Here is a 21,639-nt window from a genome sequence, read left to right on the forward strand (position 1 = left end):
GAGATGTATTTTTTTCAGCATAGTAACGGTTGCGTCACAATAATTATCAACTATTTTTCTAATACGCGGATATCGCTTATCTGTAGGAAAGTTATAAAATTAAATAACGTGTTTACAAAAAAATAAGTTTAATAAAAATATGCGTCATCTTCAGGTGATTGTAATAAGGTGGTACCTACTAGTAGTGATGCTAATCACTAACTACTTCTTAATTGCAACTGTTTATAAACCTTAGTTAGAAACACTGCAGAGGACTGAGGAGCCGATTAGAAAATTGTCTTGTTGTGCGGAAAGCAAAGCTTCTTTGGCAAAGCAAATATTTATGTATCCCTATCGTGGAACATTTTTAAATCAACCGTCAAAATTAATTATACCTTTAATAACAAAGAACAAATGTGACTGCTTATGTGACTGTATCATTGTTATGTTGTATTTTAAATTGGCAGAATCATCTGTTGGGATCGGGAAATGCCATAGACAAAACAAGGAAAAAGATGTACCTACAGATAGACAAAATCTTTGACTTTAAGAAATTTCAACTGCGAACCAATTTATAGTCCTGCTAAAGTCCTGCATTATTTTTAAGCAATCGAGTTAGACCACTACAAAAACACAGTTTTATTAAAAAAAAAACGCCAGGTTATATTATTATATTATGTTTCAGCAAATTAATTCAAAATAACATTTGTTATTAAACAAGAGACTGTATTGAGTGTACGACGTAACTACGTTATTTACGGTATACATTAATAATTATTGCTGTTTCATTTTAAACATTATTATAATTTATTGTCTGTTATTTATTAATTCCGTGAAAGGTTTAAATTGTAAGACCTACAACACATTGTAATTGTAAAATACAATAATTGTGACTTTTGTTCTTAGATAGAAATTATGTTACTTATTATGTCTAACGCTAAAATTATTTGTTAGAAGCTATCTGCTTATCGCGCGAATCGTGATATCGGTCAATGACACGGCCGGCCCGTCTTACATATTTGAATTTTGACGTCAGTAATAATTACGAATAAGAGATAAAAGTTAAACAAACAATATTAGGATAAAGTTGAAAGTTGAACTCAGTTGATTGGCCAATCCAGAAGTTGATTAAAAATTGTAAAACTGCGTAGAATGTGTTAGAACAAAAGACGACTCGAAGGATCATTAATTATTTTGGGAAGGTTTCAGTAATTTAGAGAGTTGTTCACTATTCTGAATGTTACGTATATGCTATTAATTTGGAGTATTTAATTTGGATACAATGTGATAATGAATTTGGGTGAGGAAAGCGGCTGTCTGTATGATAGAAATAAACAGGGCGCTAGAAAACCGCAAGATCACTTTATTTTCAAACATCGAAGTAGGTACTTACAAAAAACAATATTACTTTAAAAAAAAATATGCTTTTCTTTCTGTTCATCCACACAGAATGAATCACATGCACCGCTAGATTGTAATATGCAAAAGCTAAAAAATATTAACATTTAAAGCTGCCGCGGGCAAACTCGCGCGCTAGTTACTGTAGAAAATGAATACGCAATTCTGTCTACATGGTATTAAGGTCAATAAATTACAGGTAGATTTATAAAATCAATTAAACTTTCCACACTGTTATCAGCATTGTTAATTCTTATCGATGTCTGCGATATAAGGAAAAAAAGAGTAACAGCCCTGAGGGCTACGTTATCAAATCAAAACAAGGGTGTGTATTGAAGCGAAACCTTACCCTAACTAAAGCGTAAAAAATATCCAGTTCAGCTTATCACCTATCCGATATGACAAATCAGTTTTAGATATGCGTTATATTGATTAAACTAATTGTTGCCTTGATTATTTTGTTAGGCGTTTGTTAAGTTGTTAGTTGTAACTAGCGGATTCAGTTGCATCTCACCTCGGTAAGCGCTTCAGTTTAAAAACATAGAACATTGAATCCTAATATGTAAGTTTTTCTTCTTATTGTAGATAGGTTATTGGCTAGGATGTCACTTAAAAACTTTTGACCAAATACGAGGGCGATTCAATAAATACTTAGCCTACAAAAAGTATACGAAAATTTTGGAAAAGTGGCAATTTATTTTTCAACATAGTCTCCTTTTAGGTTGATACACTTAGCCCAGCGATGTTCCAACTTTTTTAACCCGTCCGAAAAATAGGTTTTCTCAAACTCTACAAAATAGGCCTCCGTGGCGGCGATAACATCCTCATTTGATCCATACCTATTCCCGGCGAGTGATTTTTTCAGGTTAGGAAACAAAAAGAAGTCACAAGGGGCCAAATCTGGAGAATACGGTGGATGAGGCAGCAATTCGTAGCGTAATTCGACCAATTTGGCCATGGCAACGGCAGACGTGTGAACCGGTGCGTTGTCGTGGTGAAACAGCACCTTTTTCTTAGCCAGATGGGGTCGTTTTTTCTTTAATTCGGCGTCGAATCGGCCCAGTAAATCGGCATAGTAAAGCCCTGTAATTGGTTTACCCTTCTCCAGGTAATCGATGAAGATCACTCCTTGTGAATCCCAGAATACGGTGGCCATAACTTTTCCGGCCGATTTTACAGTTTTCGCCTTCTTTGGGGCACGTTCCCCGATCTGGATCCATTGTTTTGATTGCTCCTTGGTCTCTGGTGTGTACCAGTGAATCCAGGTTTCATCGACGGTCACAAAACGACGCAAAAACTCCCCTGGATCCCGCTTAAACAGCGCCAAACACGTCTCCGATGTGGACTCACGGTTGCGCTTGTTTTCCGGTGTGAGTAAATGCGGCACCCATCGCGCCGACAGCTTTCACATGCTGAGTTCCTCGTGAAGAATATGATGCACTGTTCTTTCTGAAATGCCTACTGTCTCAGCTAGCTCCCGAACCTTCAATCGGCGATCTGTCAATACGAGACCATGGATTTTTTTAATGATTTCCTCCGTAGCAGCTGTTTTTGGTGCACCTGGACGTGGTTCATCAAAAACCGACGTACGGCCACGTGCAAACTCGTTGAACCAATTCTTGACGGTGGCTATCGATGGAGAAGAGTCACCGTACACAGCATCCAAGCGGTCTATGATTTCGATGCGCTCTTTCCCGTCCAAAAATAGGAATCGAATCACCGAACGATATTGCTCTTTTTCCATTATTGTATAACCGATCGACACGTTCGCTTCCATAGGTTGTCAAATTAAAACAAATGAAGGGATTGGAATGAAAATTAAAAAAAATAATTAAAAAAGAATGAGCTGCACTGTGGTAAACCTATTTTGAAACAATATCGCCCTCTGGCGATGAGGCTAGGTACTTATTGAATGCACCAGGTATTTACTTATGATGCTAAGTAAGAACCTACGGTCTGAATACAGTTAGATTTATGAATAAAATTAATATTATGCGTTATTTATTCTCGGTAAGACATAGCTGTAAGATAAATAATTATAATAGTTTAAAAAAACTAAAAAACACGCTTTTAGTTCGGTTTTCTTTAAAACGCGTGTTTTTTATTTTTTTTTAACTATTATTTATTTTATCAAATTAGTGTATTGTCATCGGTCCTAAATAAAACTACAAAGTTTGTACGAAATCTGGCCGTTTAAAGTGGGTGGGTCAAAATCGCGCCCAAAGAAGTCGGTTACTAAACATACAGGTGAAGCTAATATAAAGCGTGTAAAAAAAAAATGTATGCGTGTACTAGAGTACACACGTAAGAAGTGAAACTTCTTTATGACCTTAAAAATGTCACGAGTATGGCGTAACGCAAAAATGTCACGCGTACGGCGTAACGCAAAAATGTCACGCGTACGGCGTAACGCAAAAATGTTACACAAAATTTTTGTCCCACCCCGATAAAGAAGTTTCACTTCAAAAACATATGCATTATGTTTTTAATATTATAATATAGTTCAAGTAAACTACATTTTATATCCATTGGTTGGTAAAATATCGGGTGATGTCGGCGAGGGTGCTTGTAGGTGGTAACGACGCTGTTAACGTTGCTAGGCAACGGATATGTTTACCTTTTTTAGTAGTATGACGTATCCTTAAACAAATCAAACAAGAGCCGGCGTGGTACGAGCAGGTGATATTTATATTCCTAATTTATTTATTAACACAATTAATTAACTCGACTGTTAATTAGTAGGTATCTAATACACTGTTGTTTGTACTGTTTCATAACCTACCTGATTTGTAATTTTTTGCCGCTTCAAATGCTTATTTTTTACTAACATTACAATTAGTTAACCTTTTGAAAAATTATTTTAGAGCGTTTTATTATTTTTTATAATAACCTGTTGGAATGCTTAAATTTGTCATTTATTATACAATATAGGCTATAAATAAGTTAGTCCTAATGCCTAAAATTATAAAACCAAGCAAGTGGTTTCTTGTTGCATTTGTTTATACAGGCAATAATGATTTTTGAAAAGAGAGAGGTTTATTCACACGAACTCTATAATAATTGCAATGAGGGTGGTAATTAGATGCCTAGACCGAGATAGCCAGTATTTCTACCCCTTGGAAACCAACACCGTCTGTTTGCGGTTTATTCAGTGCATTTAATTTATTTGTTCAAAAGTATTCAACCTATTTCTCCAAAACTACTTTCTTTACATTTTCGCGGCTCATTAATTACCACAGATTAAATTTTGATAACGTGCTTCGTGTTGTGAATTGCTTTTTTTGGAATGGAATTTGAATTTAAATCTGTTCGACATTTGTATTTCGAAGTAAAGCATAAAAGGAAAAATAAACGAAAGAAGGTTTCTTTTCAGGTCTGAATAAATATCTGGCTTTTCAGCGTTAGAAGTTTTAGTGCTAAAATATAATACGTCTTGTATTTTTCATTGTAGTTGCCTGCGAGGGAAGGTTTAACCACGCCGAGGAGCGCTCGGGCTCCGATCGGCCGTAGACCACCAAGTACGCTACCACAGCGATCTAAGAAGGAGGTAAAAAGGTTTTTTTAATAATACACAGTATTTTATTGAAACGTGTTTAATAAAAGGTAGGTTACAGTGTGGTTACAGTAGTAACAATTTAATGATATTTCATTTTAATATAAAAAAAAATTACCTATAAAATATTGTTAGTTAGTTCCATCTTTAAAATTATATTTCTTTTTCTTCAAGAAATCTCCTTCAAGAACTCCTCCAGACATGGATTCTCCAGTTGGTAGTGTAGGCAGTGATCTGCGGCGGCAAAATGAAGAGCTTCGTGCTCGCCTTGCTGGGGAGAGCGCGGATCACAAGCGGAGGCTCGATGCATACCGTCGTGCACAGCAGGGCCAAGCTGCGTTGGTTTCACGACTTCAAGCAAAAGTATGTAATAAAATTATTTGTTGTAGAAATAATTCATATTTCAAGTTTGATTATAATCATACCTATTCATTTTATTGGCTTTAGTAGTGGTTTCATAAAACATTACTTAAAAATATTGCATTGAAATCCGTTGCGTAGTTTTAAAGATCTAAGCTTAGACAAGCTTAGACAAGCTAAGAGACGGACAGACAGCGGGAAGTGACTTGTTCTAGACTATGTAGTGATTTATCTTTGTGTTGATTCAGTTTTTAAACGAAATTTCTTCCGTCAATGTCATTCTCATCTGTCACTTGTCTTTATTTTTGTGCCAAAATTCAAAGCAAAATTCTACTTTGTTTACCTTACATATTTACAAATTACAATTCAAATTTATTGTAAAAGATGAAACAAATTGTCGAATACAGTGTAATTGAAAGCAATACAATGTTTCCTGCAAATAATATAAAAATCTCAACTCCAAATAAACACAGGTGCTGCAATACAAACAACGATGTGCAGAACTCGAGAACCAAATGCTTGAAACAACACCTCGGAGCGAAACGAGTTACCGACCATCTACTGGTAAAGCTATAGCACTGCCACCGCCGTCACTAGCTATGTCTTCGAGTGATACTCGCAGGGATGAGCGTATTTCTGATTTGGAGACCGCACTCAAGAGATTGGATGAAGAGAAACGCAAGTAAGCACATTTTACGTTACGCTATGAAACTTGTATAAGTTGCATGACCCTGAATTTGGCAGACAGCAGACAAAATGTAATTTCAGATTGGGATATCTCTAAGGGCGCGGGCACACGATGCGTTGCGGCGCCGCACCGCAAAGATTTCACCGTGTCAGTGGGCACACGAGCGGTGCGGCGCCGTAACGTTTTTATGTCGCAGCGGCGTCGTAGCAGCGTTGCACAGCGTGTCCTTCCTTGTGACGCAAAACAACTGAGCGGTGCCGCTCCGACGTCGCACCGCATTCACCCCTCCCCGCCTCGTCTTGGTGGTTACAAGTCCGGTGCGGCGCCGGAGCGCATCGTGTGACATGCCACATATATTTCTATGTAAGACGACGCAGCGACACCGCTCCGGCGCCGCACCGCCGCCGCAACGCATCGTGTGCCCCCGCTCTAAGCGAAATTAAGTTTTACATGTTTACCAAATTGGAAATAGTTTGTCGTTGATTTACCTACAGGTGATAATAAAGAAAATTTTATTTTATTTTTTCTATTTTTTTTTAAATAAATAATAAAATTTTGGGAAGCTCTCACCGTGTTCCCAATTGTTTTATAAATCTGAAACTTTCAAATTTAGCTTATTATTGGATTCTGAAAAGGTGATATCAGTTAGTTTTTTCATTTCGGCTTGGAATATTCTGGGACGTATATCTACCAGAAAAATTAATTTTTAGTGGAAAAAAGAAAACTCATATTTTCGTCTTTAAAAAATCTAAAGGTGATATTTTTTTAATTTTAAATTTGTCAGTTGGATCATAAGATATCCTAATTTTTAAATTTTGATGCCGGATATCAAAGTGAAAATTAATCAAAATAAAAATAAAAAAAATGTCATGTCTTCATTTTTAGTAAATCTACAGATGATATATCTCGGATTTTATATATTCTTGTTTATTTGTTGTATATCCTCATCTTTAGATTCTTTATCCGAAATGGAATATCAGGCATGAATTATTCTTTTTTTTTATTAAATAAAGAAAAATATATTATCAAGGCAATTCAACTGTTAATATTCAGCCCATAATAAGAGAAAATTATGGAATAAAATATTTTCAGTCTTTATATCATAGCCCGGTCAAATTAGACCTTTGCAATAACAATAATTCCTACAGAGCCAAATTTTTGGTGGAGAGCTGGTGAGTTTATAGGCACACACAAGGTATTTTTTTTATAAAATTTACCGTCCTGTCCATTTTTCCTTTGACCCCGAATGACTTTTGTTGCACACATGGGATCTTAAAACTTGTACTTTTAAACTTTATTTGTTTTGGTACACCCCTACCACAATTTAGCTCTGTGGGAATTATTGTTATCGCAAAGGTCTAATTTGACCGGGCTATGATATAAAGACTGAAAATATTTTATTCCATAATTTTCTCTTATTATGGGCTGAATATTAACAGTTGAATTGCCTTGATAATATATTTTTCTTTATTTAATAAAAAAAAGAATAATTCATGCCTGATATTCCATTTCGGATAAAAAATCTAAAGATGAGGATATACAACAAATAAACAAGAATATATAAAATCCGAGATATATCATCTGTAGATTTACTAAAAATGAAGACATGACATTTTTTTTATTTTTATTTTGATTAATTTTCACTTTGATATCCGGCATCAAAATTTAAAAATTAGGATATCTTATGATCCGACTGACAAATTTAAAATTAAAAAAATATCACCTTTAGATTTTTTAAAGACGAAAATATGAGTTTTCTTTTTTCCACTAAAAATTATTTTTTCTGGTAGATATACGTCCCAGAATATTCCAAGCCGAAATGAAAAAACTAACTGATATCACCTTTTCAGAATCCAATAATAAGCTAAATTTGAAAGTTTCAGATTTATAAAACAATTGGGAACACGGTGAGAGCTTCCCAAAATTTTATTATTTATTTAAAAAAAAATAGAAAAAATAAAATAAAATTTTCTTTATTATCACCTGTAGGTAAATCAACGACAAACTATTTCCAATTTGGTAAACATGTAAAACTTAATTTCGCTTAGAGATATCCCAATCTGAAATTACATTTTGTCTGCTGTCTGCCAAATTCAGGGTCATATAAGTTGCTGAAATGTTTAAGCAAATATATTATATCCAATAATATTATGTTAAAGCGAATTTAGAATATTATTCTGTTAAGTATTTCGATTTAAAAATTATTACTGAACTTTTATATTTTAAACATTTATTATGTATTTTAAAGGTATTAATTCATGTCAAAATGACAAACATTTATTTTTATCAAAAAGGTTTGTATTGGAATAAATTCAAATTCTACATGTAAAACCATCTTTTAATACTAATATTCATTCATTGTAAAATGTCTAGATGCGAAAAGCTAGTATCCCAAAACAACTTGCTCCGAGACCAACTGGAAGAGTCACATCAGCTGAACGAGGCTCTCACAAATGACTTGCAAAAGCTCACCAATGACTGGGAGGGACTGCGGGACGAAATGGCTATCAAAGAGGATGAGTGGAAGGATGAAGAACAGGTATATTGGACAAATCATAAGTATAATAAATACTGTTTATTAAAAAATTCATAAGATAAATAAGAAATAAAACAAGTATAATAAATACTGTTTATTTAAACAACATTAAATGAGTGAGAATGGAAAAAGTCTATAATCCTTGCAATTAAAACCTAATATGATAATTTTTTTTCATCATTCTGAATTTTAGTCTTATCATGTATTGGTTCTGTATGCACATACTTGATGGCGTATATTTTGTGATTTCCTTGATTTCCGTGAAAACTGTGGGATTTATTTTGTCTCATATACATTACCTTAGACCACCTTTCAATACATATTTCTGTATTTTTTGTCATTATTTCGTATCTACACTTAAACCTTGACATAAACTTTTATTGTATGCTATTTTACTCAACATAAATTTATCCATGCATAAAAATTTCAGGCTTTCAACGACTATTACTCCAACGAGCACAATCGTCTCCTCAATCTATGGCGTGAGGTGGTCTCTGTTAAACGATTCTTCTCTGATCTTCAAACTAACACTGAGCGAGATCTGTACAAAGTGAAGAATGATATAGATTCCGCTGCCCGAGATTTAGTGGGGACGCTCAGTGGATACGCTATTACGGCGTATGCTAGTCATGGGAGCTCTAAGGTTATTGATTGAATCCATACTAATATTATAGATGCGAAAGTAACTCTGTCTGTCTGTTACTCAATCACGCCTAAACTACTGAACCAATTTTCATGAAATTTGGTATGCAGATATTTTGATACCCGAATGCTACTTTTTATCCCGGGAAAATGACGCAATCCCGGAACCCCACGGGAACGGGATCTATGCGGGTTTTTCCTTGAAAACGCGGGCGAAGCCGCGGGCGGAAAGCTAGTTGAAATATAAATTAATTGTTTATTATTTACTTATTTTGTGTGCATTCGTTTATTTTGTGTAAGTAGTTATTTAAATTGTAATAAGTTTGTGTAAGATACAATTTAAGCACATGTCTCAATGAAAAAATTACATTTGTTTTTTGTAAATGTAAAAATCAATAAACTGCCAAATTTTATATGTAGCAAATTGTATGCTGCGTCCTGAAGCATACATTGATTATCACTAATTATAAACAAATATTAAATTAAAAAATATCTCAAAATAATCTTCTTTTTCTAATTTAGCCTGAAACTACCCAAGCACAATCTTCTACGCCCATATCAGCAATCGAGAACCTTCGATCCGATTTACACACGGCAAATACACAACGAGACAATGCACTTTCTGAGTTGCGGGAACGAGACGCGCGTATACAAAGACTATTACAAGAGTTGCAAGGATTGGTGAGAATTTGAGTTTTATGTTCTATGCAATAAGGTTCATATTGATAGTTGCCATTTGCCATTTATAGCTGTAGGAGTTGCAGGGTTTGGTAAGAATTTAAGCTTTATTTTCTATGTGATAAGATTCATATTATGTTAGTTACCTGTAGAGCGACTGATGCAAGAGATGCAGGGATTGGTGAGAATTTTAACTTTATTTTTTAAGCAATAAGGTTCATATTAATAAGTTCCACAGTCCAAGAGAGCAATAATTAAGAAATTAACCTTTGGATTTATATTTTATTCTCATAATATTGTTATTAATTATCTATTTAAACAGGAGGAGCGTTGCGAATGTGCAGAAGCGTTATGTTCAGAGGCGAATATAATGCGTTCTGCGTTAGAAGAAGTGGCTCGTGCGTTGATACAGGACTCGGAAAGTGATGCACCACCCACACATATGTACTCCAGTGATAGGTATGGTTTTGGTGTTACCATATAAAAATTATTAACATATACTAAAAAAAAGTGAATATTTTCAATCTGTGATTGTATTTATTAATTTCAATAATTAAAAAATAAAAAAAATGAACGAAACACAATTAGATGTTGAAATGATGTATATTTTACTGTATTTTTGTAATTTACTTGTAGAATTTAAAGTTTCTTTGACTTAATCCAATGAAACATTTCTTTACATTAAATTTATGTACGTTTTAAACAAGACAGGACTTAATGGAAACAAAAAATACTACGAATAGGAGAAAATGAAATGAATATTTGTTTTTTATGGTTTATAATTGCCAGATCATCTCTCTTCGCTTGCTTAGCTGGTGTCCCTCAAGGATCTGTACTCTAGGCCCGGTCTTATATAATATTTTCACTAGCGACCTTCCCCAACACCCAGGGGTATCTATAGCAACATTTGCCGATGACGCCGCATTTCTAGTATGCAATCCAGATCGAGAGAAAGCTAGCTATATGCTTCAAAATCAGCTAAATAAAACCCAAGATTGGCTAGATAAGTGGCGCATAAGAGCAAGTGCGCCTAAATAACATCACATCACATTTGCACTTAGACATGGTCTCTGCCCGCCTGTCCATTGGGCCAAGAAACTCTACCACAGTCTAATTGCGTGAAGTACCTCGGCTTCTACTTGGATCGAAGGCTCACCTGGAAAGATCATATAAAGAAGAAGAAGACAGAAGTTAACTTCCGCTTCAAAAACTTACTTTGGCTCTTGGGTAGACAATCCACACTTTCTCTAAGCAATAAACTTAGAGTGTACTGCGCAATAATAAAACCTATTTGGACATATGGTATTCAACTTCCTTCCCTCCTGGCATCGAAACCGAACGGACGTGTTTTATAAAAGTCAACCGAATTAAATTACTTTTTAAATTATACCGTCAGTGAGTCTTACTTAAACCGCAACAACGTATACTAAGAACTTCAGCAAATTATTTTTTTTTTTTTTTTATTTAATTTTTCTTTCGTCTAAGTTATAATGTCAAGACTGACGCGGTCACCCCCTGGAGGTGAGTTACAACATGCACTATCAGACACAGATGTTAACAAAATAGCTACCAATGCTCCTGCTACCATATTTGTGTCCCAACGATTAAAACGGCAGCGTCAACCTAGTGAAGATAATTTCCTGGCTTTTAAAGAAGAAATGATAAAGATGCTTGCAGACTGGAAAGATAAACAGACATCTTTAATGAATACCTTAATTACTGAGATCACTGATATCAAAACGCAAAATGCTGGTATTAAGCAAACAAATGAGGAAATCCAAAAATCGTTAACATTCCTCAGTGATCAATATGATAGTATGAAACAAGCTGTTGATGATCTCACCAAGGAACGAAAACAACATCTTTCATACATAGCCTCATTAGAAACTAAGATTGAAGATATAGAAAGAAATCTTAAGGCTTCAGTGATAGAAATACGAAATATTCCGGTTCCAGCTGAGCGTGAAACTAAAACAGATTTATGTAATATTGTGCAAAAAACCTGCAAAGCACTCGCGATTAATGTACAGAAATCTGATATCAGAGACACGTATAGGGTAAATGGTAAATCAAATAAAGGAACTATTGTAGCGGAGCTGGCCTCAGTCATTATGAAAAATGATATTCTGGAAGCAATGAAATCATTTAAAAAACAACATTCTGACCAAAGATTGAATACCACCAACATTGGATTAAATGGCCCAAACACCCCAATTTATGTGTCCGAAGCTCTCACTAATAAAGGAAGAAGACTATTTTACCTCGCAAGAGCCTTCGCTAGGGCTCATGACTATAAGTTTTGTTGGTCAAACTACGGTAGAATATTCCTTAGAAAAAACGCTGACTCTCCTCATACGGAAATCAAGGACGAAGCTCAACTCACAGCACTTCGTAATCAAATGTGACTATACTCAATTTTGCATGCTTTAATTATTCTTATTATTTGTACTTTTTACTCTTATTTTTACATTAACCTTTATTTTTACAAGCGTTTACCCATATTTTTGTTATTCAGCTTAGGGAGTGATCCCAAAAATTATTATTCAACATTCTTAAAATTTATTTGTTTTTCAAATACTTATCTAATGTATTATAATTTTAATGATCTATGGGACGATTTTTTATAGACTTAAGTCTTGGGTAATTCTACTAAATTTACATTCGATTCTATAAGTAATGCTAATTTAACTCAAAATATTGATAAAATTTCATCAGGGCCCTCTTTTTTGTGCAATCCAGAATCCTGTAAAAAAATCTTATCATCCGAACTATCAGAAAACAAAAATTTAAAAATCCTCACACAAAATATAAGAAGCATTAGCAAAAACTTCGCAGACTTTGAAATATTACTCTCGAGATTAGCTATTGATACTGAAATTCTTGTACTTACCGAAACCTGGAATATTAAAACGGAATACCCCCCAAAATTAAAGTCTTATGACACCCATTACACCAAGAATAACTTGAATCAAAATGACGGAATAGTTGCATATGTTAAGCAAGGCATAAACTGCACAGTTGAAGAAGTAAACATTTCGGATGCAACAAGCATACTTATAACTATAAAAAACGACATTGCTATTCTGGGTATATACAGGTCTCCATCCTTTAAAAACACAAACAACTTCTTAAAATCTTTACATAATTTTCTAATAGGTGCAAAAACATTTAGTAATATAGTTCTTATAGGAGATTTAAATATAAATATAAGCCAAAATAGTATTGACACCAGCGCTAGCGAATACTTAAATTTATTATTTAGTCATGGTCTTTTACCCGGACATTTGTACCCGACAAGAGATAGCAACTGTCTGGACCACGTTATGATTAAATCAATATACCAGTCAAAAACAATAGTCTTGGACGCCCCGCTGACTGATCATGCACTAGTTCTTACTTGTATTGTCCTAGAAAATAAAATACAACCAAAAAATAACACCACTAATAAATTAATAAAATATGACTCAATTGTTTCCGAGTTAAAAAATGTTGATTTTAAAGACATACTTGAATCTTCTGACGCAAACTGGTCTGCCGAACAATTAGTGTCAATATTAAATAATTTAATTCTTAGTAACACACTCAAAGTAATGACACCAAGAAGAATACGTTGTTTAAAGCCTTGGATTACGCCCGGTCTCATTCGATGTATACGAAATCGAGACCGCATGCATTTAAAATGTAAAAAAGAACCCTTGAATGAAATTATGAAAATAACATACAATAGATATAAAAATCACTGCAATAACTTGTTAAAACGTCTAAAAAGAAATCACGAAAAGTCCGAACTAGAAAAATATGCAAATAACCCTAAAATGAAATGGAAAATTATAAATTCAATTACTGATAGGCATAAATCAAAACCATCTACTGAGGCCTTGTTTAAATTAGGAGATACGAAAGAAGATGCTCTTGACGTAGTTAACAATTACTTTGTGAACGTTGCAGAAAACCTGGCAAAAAAATTCCCCGTCATAAATGATCCAAATACCATTGATTCTCTACAACTACATTCACCTGCGAACTCAATGGTAATTCTAGAAACAACAGTACTTGAAGTACACTCCATAATAAATAACCTAAAAACCGATTCCTCCACCGGACTGGATAATATACCTATGAAACTAATTAAATTGTCAAAAAGTATAATTTCGCCCCTAATGTGTCATATTATAAACCTCTGCATTAAATCAAGGGTCTTCCCCCGTATATTCAAGAGATCTGTCATTCACCCAATTTTTAAAACAGGGGATAGAGACTGTGTAGGCAACTATAGACCTATCTCGGTGCTACCAGCGCTTTCCAAAATAGTTGAAAAAATTTTGAACAGTAGACTACTCTCATACTTGGAAAAATTTGGTATTCTCGCAGACAATCAATACGGTTTCAGAAAAGGCAGATCAACATCTCAAGCTGTTTTAGACCTTACAAATCTCGTTGCGAAGCAGGTTGACAGTAAAAATAAATGTATTGGAGTCTTTTTAGACTTGGCCAAAGCGTTTGACACAGTCTCCGTTCCTATTTTACTACAGTCAATGTCGGATATCGGTATAAGAGGAGAACCCTTGGAGTTATTCCATGATTATTTAACCGATAGATCACAAACCGTCGTAATCAGCGGCACCTATAGTAGAGAAGTCCCAATTACATATGGGCTCCCGCAAGGAAGTGTCTTGGCTCCTTCACTTTTTCTAATCTATTTAAATAATCTCTGTAAAATCAAACTAAAAAATTGTAAGTTGCTTGCATTTGCTGACGATACAGCACTTATTTTCTATGGCAAAGATTGGAAACAAGCAAAATTATATGCCGAAGATGGTCTAAAAATAGTTGCACGCTGGCTGCTTCGTAATTTACTCACTCTTAATGTAACTAAAACGAAAGCTATGCTTTTTGCGAACAATATAAGATCATTCCCAAAAGAACCGCTTGATATAAAATTACACGCGTGCAAAACCACCAGCGACAACTCTTGTGACTGTCCCACTATAGATTTAACCCAAGAAATTAAATATCTAGGTGTTATTATTGACCATAAAATGACATGGATACCACATATTAACCAGCTAACACAAAGAACAAGAAAGATGATATATATTTTTAAAAAGCTAAGACACGTTGCAGACTACCCTCTCCTAAAACAAGTGTACTATGCTCTCGCGCAATCTATTTTGACATACTGTATTACTTCATGGGGCGGTGCAAAAAAGTCTCACATAATATGTCTAGAAAGAGCACAGCGAGCTCTGCTCAAAGTGATGCGTTTCAAACCTATATTATACCCTACATCCGACATCTATACTGATTGTGACGTATTGACTATTAGACAGCTATTCATTAAAGCCTGTATCATGGAGCAACATACAAAAATTGATCATAAAAAAACCTTAGGACGTCAACGTAATGTTTGTCCCACGAATAAATTCAAGTCATATTCTATTCGAAAATTCCAATGCTTTCTCGGTCCCATGTTATATAATAAAATAAATAAACAAATTGATATATATCGTACCACATATACTCAATGCAAAAATAAAATACATAATTGGCTAAAATCACAAAATTATACACAAATTGAAAATTTATTCAAAACCTTGGAATAAGTACATTATTACAACGATCTACTTATCTTCAAACAAATAAAATAATATGTAATCAACATAAATTTTTACTGAATTTAATTTTAACATAAGTGATTTTAATTTTAACATATATTTTTTTTTATACAAATTTAAATAACAATACATAAAAAAAATCTAATCACAATCGCTACAAACAAAATGAATATAATACATACAGTGGTGGACGTTTAATTAGAAACAGGTAACACGATGAAGTAGTCATCAAGTTTATTTAACATTTGTGTATTAACGTATTAGAGATTAAGCATTATTTCATATGTAATAAAATACCCGTTTATCTAGTTTTATAAGAAATTGCTTAATTTTAATCAAACATTAGCTTAAATTTATAAAATCAAACAACTTTAGGTGAAGTCTGATTTCCGAGTATTTTCAGTCTGGACATCAAATTAGAAACAGCATGTTTCGAGTGTTCTAAAGTCAAAACCTATTAAAATGCCGTCAATATTTTCTTCTTCTATAAATATTTGCACCGTTTTTTAAACATTCAATCAAAAAGTTTCTGAAAATTAAGTAACTTTGCAGCAAAAATGGGTAAAAGTAAGATTTGTGACCTATCAACAAGAAAAATAATTTTAAGCTTACATTTTGACAAAAACTGGAGTTACAGGAAAATTGCAAATCATTTAGAGTGTTCGATAAAAAGATATTCAATGCTATAGTTTATTTCAAAGAGCATGGTACTTCTGATTAAGTGCCTAGAAAAGCTTGACCATGAAAATCTACTGCTCGCGAGGATAGGCAAATTATGCTTTTCGCAAAGATAGATCCATTTAAAGGCCCTAATTCTATTAGGAAATATGTTTTTGCAAACGTGTGAAAATCTCATACAATCTAAGCCACGACGTTGTAAAGCCGTTGTTGTCTATAAAGATTATAACAGTCTCAAAACAACCCCATACGTGCCCATACTATAATGTTTCCTCCGCCATGCTGAACTGTTTATTTTTTTATCTAAGGCCTGGTTAACTGAACGACGCGCGTATCCTTTGCCATAGATTGATTAAATTAATTTTAGTTTCATCCCAAAATAAAACTTTTTCACTGGCGGACTAGTGGACAGACTAGCAATATTTCTTAGTAAATGAAAATCGTTGTTCCCTGTACTGCCTAATAAGAAGCTGTACTTTCTTGGCGTCTCTCCCAAAAAATTTTGCCTCGACTTGCCTGCGAACCGATCTCATCGACACATTGTGAGGTTCGTCTTCGGAAAAAACTAATTTAATAATAGAATTTGAACTTTTAAATGGATCCATCTTTGCCAAAAGAATCATTTGCCTATCCTCGCGTGCAGCGGTTTTTCATGGTCGAGCTTTTCTAGGCACTTGATTGGAAGTACCATGCTCTTTTAAATAAACTATAGCATTGAATATATTTTTATCGAACACCCTAAATGATTTGCACATTTCCTGTAACTCTAGTTTTTGTCAAAATGTAAACTTAAAATTATTTTTCTTGTTGATGGGTCACAAATCTTACTTTTACCCATTTTACTGCAAAATTAATTAATTTTCAGAAACTTTTACATAGAATGTTTAAAAAACGGTGCAAATATTTGTAGAAGAAAAAAAATATTGGCGGCATTTCAACAGGTTTTGACTTTGGAACACTGGAATCATGCTGTTTCTAATTTGTTGTCCAGACGGAAAATACTCGGAAATCAGACTTCACTTAAAGTTGTTTAATTTTATTAATTTAAGCTAACGTTTGATTAAAATTAAGCAATTTCTTATAAGGCTAGATAAACGGGTGTTCTATTACATATGAAATAATGCTTAATCTCTAATACGTTATTATACACAAATGTCAAATGAATTTGATGACTACTTCATTTTGTTACGTGTTTCTAATTATACGTCCACCACTGTATATACATTTTTTTTAAAACTTAAATGTGTTAAATTGAGCTTAAGTCCATAACTTTCGTTGTTGTTTTACTCGTCATCAACGATCGGTTAATAAGGTCCATTATTCTTAGAATTATTAAGTACGCAAATGTCAAATCACCGTCTTTGTTATGATAATTTTTGTAACTTTGTGAACGCTTGTATTATTGTGAATAATTAGTTTATATTACATAGTGGGAAGATATTATCGTCTAAGATACAGGCTCGGCCTAGTTTAGACGATAATGTCCATAGTTTTAAGTATTGTGTTTATATAAATTGAGTGGAATACACAGTGTAATTGAAGGTATGGATAAATAAAGATTTTTATTATTAAGATTTTTATTATCTCAATTCCATAATACTCGGGTACCATCATAAGGAAGGTACCCGGTCCTTTGGAAGGCTTACGTGGGGACACGGATCCAACACGCAGAGGCCCTTTCGAGAACTTTACTGTGTTGTGGGACACCAGCCGCAGCCTGCCCATGACTGCACTATAGAGATACAGCCCTGGGCAGTCCGCGGCCGATGTAGGACTATTGCAAGATAAGGAAACAAAATAAACTGGGCTATGGAATGGGATGTTAATGGACCGGAATTAAGGACTATGGAAGACTATGGCACCTGCCTTTCTACTAAGATATAGCAAAAAATTGTTGGCAGGTGGTGACTCGCCCTCTCACTGTATGGGCCCCCGAAATAAGTCGCTGCAATAGTGCGACAAGGGGGCAACATATTGTGAGCAGCTAAGGGTGGAGAGGCGTCCCTGGACTTTAAACTACGATCACGCGCTCCCTGAGGGTCCAGCATCACGTGCCCACTCGCCACTTACGCTTCGCATCCACCCTTCGAGCTAAAAGCTCTCGCGACTCCACTCTGGCCGGCCGGTTAAGGCAAGCCAGAGGTGGGGGTCCTGTCCTCGTCAGGCTTCACTCCGACCGGCCGGTGAAGGCGAGCCGGAGATGAAGACAGGGGCCTCCCCCGGGAGCACTCGGTTCCCGCGGGGTCGCTACTCCCCGACACCCCGCCACAAGGTGTCCTGCGGGTTGACTGATTGCACGGGTGGAATATCTATTGTCAAGTAAACAATAGATATTTATTATTAACTCTTGGCCTCCGCTAGCGAATCCAACCTAATGTGCATGCAAAGGGTGCAAAACAAAATCCTAAGAGTGCTCACAGCAGCTCCATGGTTCACTCGCAACTCTGAAATTCATGAGTACTTAGAAATGCCTACAATTAAGGAGGAAGCTATAAAATACCTCAAGAAGCATAAGCAAAGACTTGTAATGCATTCTAATCCCCTCTCCCAGCAATTGCTGAAACTAAAGCCCAGGAAACGTCTGAAAAGAGCTAATGTTGATGTTGAGCTACGTTAGAAAGGGGAATTAAAACATTCTGTCCAAATATCTGCTCATAGTCCGTTGACTGATCGCAGATGTCAATAATAATAATAATAAAAAAATGGTTTATAATCGTTTGTATTCTTCTAAACATTAAATGCTTTTTATATATTTACCAGATCTCCCAAACGAGGTGTACCGCAAGCAGCAAATGCCACAGCATTCGCGGAAAGTACCATCTCAGCTCTGCAGGCCGCTTTGCACAAGTATCAGATACAAATACATGAGTTGCAGGTGAATATTAAAAAAAAAAATTTTTTTTTAATGAATCTTTAAAGAAATTGTAGAAGTTTGTAGTGTATTCATGAGTATGTATAATGATAGTCATCTTTTTAAATATTGTGATATTACTTGCATAGCAAAATATGTACTAAATATAATGTATTTTTTACTATGTCTCCAACTCGAAGGACCAAAATGTAAAATATGAAATTAAAGTTTCATTTTGTGTGTTTATCAAAAATATGAATCTATCTACAGGTAAAACTGCAAAACACACGAGAACAATTAATGACGTGTCGCAAACATTCCGACACGGCTGACAATACGCTCACTTCTTTGGAGAACAAAGTGCAGGATTTGCAAGGTAAATCACTAATAGTTGTAATCTTACTTTGCTATTTATGAGCAATAGATATATTTGTTTATGGGTTCGTTCACGGCGCGGCGGTCCAGTTATTTACTTTATAGTTTTGGAACGAAGTTCCATATCGCGCGTTGTGAAAGGGGGCTAGACGGAAAAATTCTTACGAAAAGTTGTCACGACACTTTTTGCTAGAGTTGTGCGGCGTGCGGCGTGGCTCTCTGTCTGTCTCTCTCTAACTTAACACTTCGTTCCATCCGGGTGTCAAACTGCCATAAGTTCCAATTGAGTAAAATTGCATAAATTCTAATTTAATCACATTAAATTTAATCTAAATAGAAATGTTTTGTTTACAGGAAAGTTAGATCAAACTAACACAGATCTCAATCAAGTCGTGCAAGAGAAGGAATCTCTTCAGAAAACCGTAGAAGCGTTGCGGTGTGATAAGAACAACTTGGAAAGGAATAGAGTCGAAATTAACGCTATGGTGAGATGGATTTTTTTTATAGTTATATAAGTGACACTTCGTTAGTTTGAGAGTAAAATTTCAAGGTCGCGTCATTTCAATACCGTCACGTAGTAAAGAGACGATTTTAATAACTTTGAATCTTGCCGAAGATGTTTCACTTTTGACACGTGTGATCACATACGCTCTTTTTTATTCTAACGAACCTTCATTAATACTTATAGGCAATTTCTCAATGTTTGGATAATAAGTTTCATGATGATTATTTATCAGTTAAAATGACTAACTAATTAATTATTTTTGAAAATATATTTCGTAAAAATGTTCAAGTTAAAGTCAAGTTGAAAAAATTAAATGTTCTATTCAAGGTGGAGTCCCTAACATCGGATTACGAGAAACTGCAAAAGGTCAATCATCGCTTGGAGAAAACTATAGAAGCTTTGGAAGGAGAGAAGAGATCTCTCAACTCTGAAGTTGAGCATTTGCATAGAGAGCTGACCAGCAGGGACTCTGTTTTACGGTAATATATTATATTTATCATCATCATCATCATTATCATCATCATCCTATATACGTTCCCACTGCTGGGACACGGGCCTTCTATGAGGGTACAGACCATAATACACCACGCTGGCCAAGTGCGGGTTGGCGGATGTCACATGTCGTCGAACTTTTGATTCTTTGATATTTATTGTATGGTAAAAAATATTTGTAGGTATTTTACACGTTAATGATAAATGAAAATTATTGCCAAATTATGGCTGCCCAGTAATAGAGTAAGGCAAATTTCAACTTTTGAAAGGTCATTCAAAGGTAAATAAATTTGCTTTACTCTACTACTGGGCAACCTTAATTTTTCTTGATTTAAAATGTGTGTAATAAATTAAACTACTAAAAAAGATTTGGAAAATCCAATATTCCAATAATCCAAATCCAATACGCCTTATAATCGACTGGTCTACAATACAATTATTACAATATTGTATCTGTTTATGTATTATTATTATGTATTTTTTTCTGTAAATGAGAGTTTGTTTCTAGAATAAAAAAAAGACGTGTGGCACTCGGGGACTGCCGCGGTAAAGCTATTGCATGCTATGCCTTCAAGCCACACCTCCGCGCCCGTCGGAGTGGGGAGCGTGAGGTTTTTTCGTTATGAAATTTCTCGATTCGGTCCCCGCGCTCAAGGCCCGCGATAGAAGCTATGCAATAGCTTAATAAAATAAGAATAAAATAATATTACTTTCACAGTTCTGAAGAAGAACGTTCATCCCGTCTCCGATCGGACTTAGTGTCAACTCGTGAAGAGCTAAATAAAACTGCACTTGCAAGAGATCTGCTGGAACAACAGAAGTTGGAAGCGGACGCTATACTGTCGCAAATGGATAAGAACAGAAGTACGTACGGATTATTTTAACGTGGAAAAATAAGATACTAAAAATATGTTATACCTGACATAAATAAATAGTAAAAACAAGGTAATACTAAAAGTGTTGAAGCTATACAATAGAACTCAATTATTCATTAGTTTTGAACATTTTTGCAGGATTGACATAGTTAAGATTTTTTTTGCTTAAAAACGTACCTGAAAAAAAACAAAAAATAGTTTAATGTGTAAAAAGCCTATTAATTTAAGAATAAATGGCGCTGTGTGAAAATGTTGACAAATATTTCAAAAAGTGCACTTGACTAGTTTTTTATTTTTTAATAAAAAATTAAAAAGCTCTACTTTTGGAGTGAAACTTCTTAAGGCGCGTCGACAGTAAAATGTTTAAATGTAGCGTCATGGCTATACCGTCACGTCATGAAGTAAGGCGATTAT

At 34.7% G+C, this 21,639-nt stretch overlaps 1 protein-coding gene across 1 annotated transcript in view; it reads left to right on the plus strand.

Annotated features, from left to right (window-relative positions):
- The first annotated feature begins 5,790 nt into the window (after positions 1-5,790).
- Root (ciliary rootlet coiled-coil, rootletin) overlaps positions 5,791-21,639 on the plus strand; it is a 37,907-nt gene continuing 22,058 nt past the window's right edge. Inside the window, exons 1-10 of the mRNA XM_090102117.1 lie at positions 5,791-5,972; positions 8,352-8,517; positions 8,945-9,157; positions 9,679-9,837; positions 10,157-10,293; positions 18,888-19,002; positions 19,249-19,354; positions 19,708-19,838; positions 20,186-20,337; positions 21,069-21,214. Coding sequence (XP_089958243.1) covers positions 5,806-5,972; positions 8,352-8,517; positions 8,945-9,157; positions 9,679-9,837; positions 10,157-10,293; positions 18,888-19,002; positions 19,249-19,354; positions 19,708-19,838; positions 20,186-20,337; positions 21,069-21,214 — 1,492 coding nt within the window. The 5' untranslated portion in view covers positions 5,791-5,805. The remainder of the gene's footprint in view (positions 5,973-8,351; positions 8,518-8,944; positions 9,158-9,678; positions 9,838-10,156; positions 10,294-18,887; positions 19,003-19,248; positions 19,355-19,707; positions 19,839-20,185; positions 20,338-21,068; positions 21,215-21,639) is intronic.

Source organism: Colias eurytheme, chromosome 5 (assembly GCF_061535395.1).
Source record: "Colias eurytheme isolate Ceu_HAF_F1 chromosome 5, ilColEury1 Martin Lab GWU primary, whole genome shotgun sequence".
In the NCBI taxonomy this organism is placed as follows: Eukaryota; Metazoa; Arthropoda; class Insecta; order Lepidoptera; family Pieridae; genus Colias; species Colias eurytheme.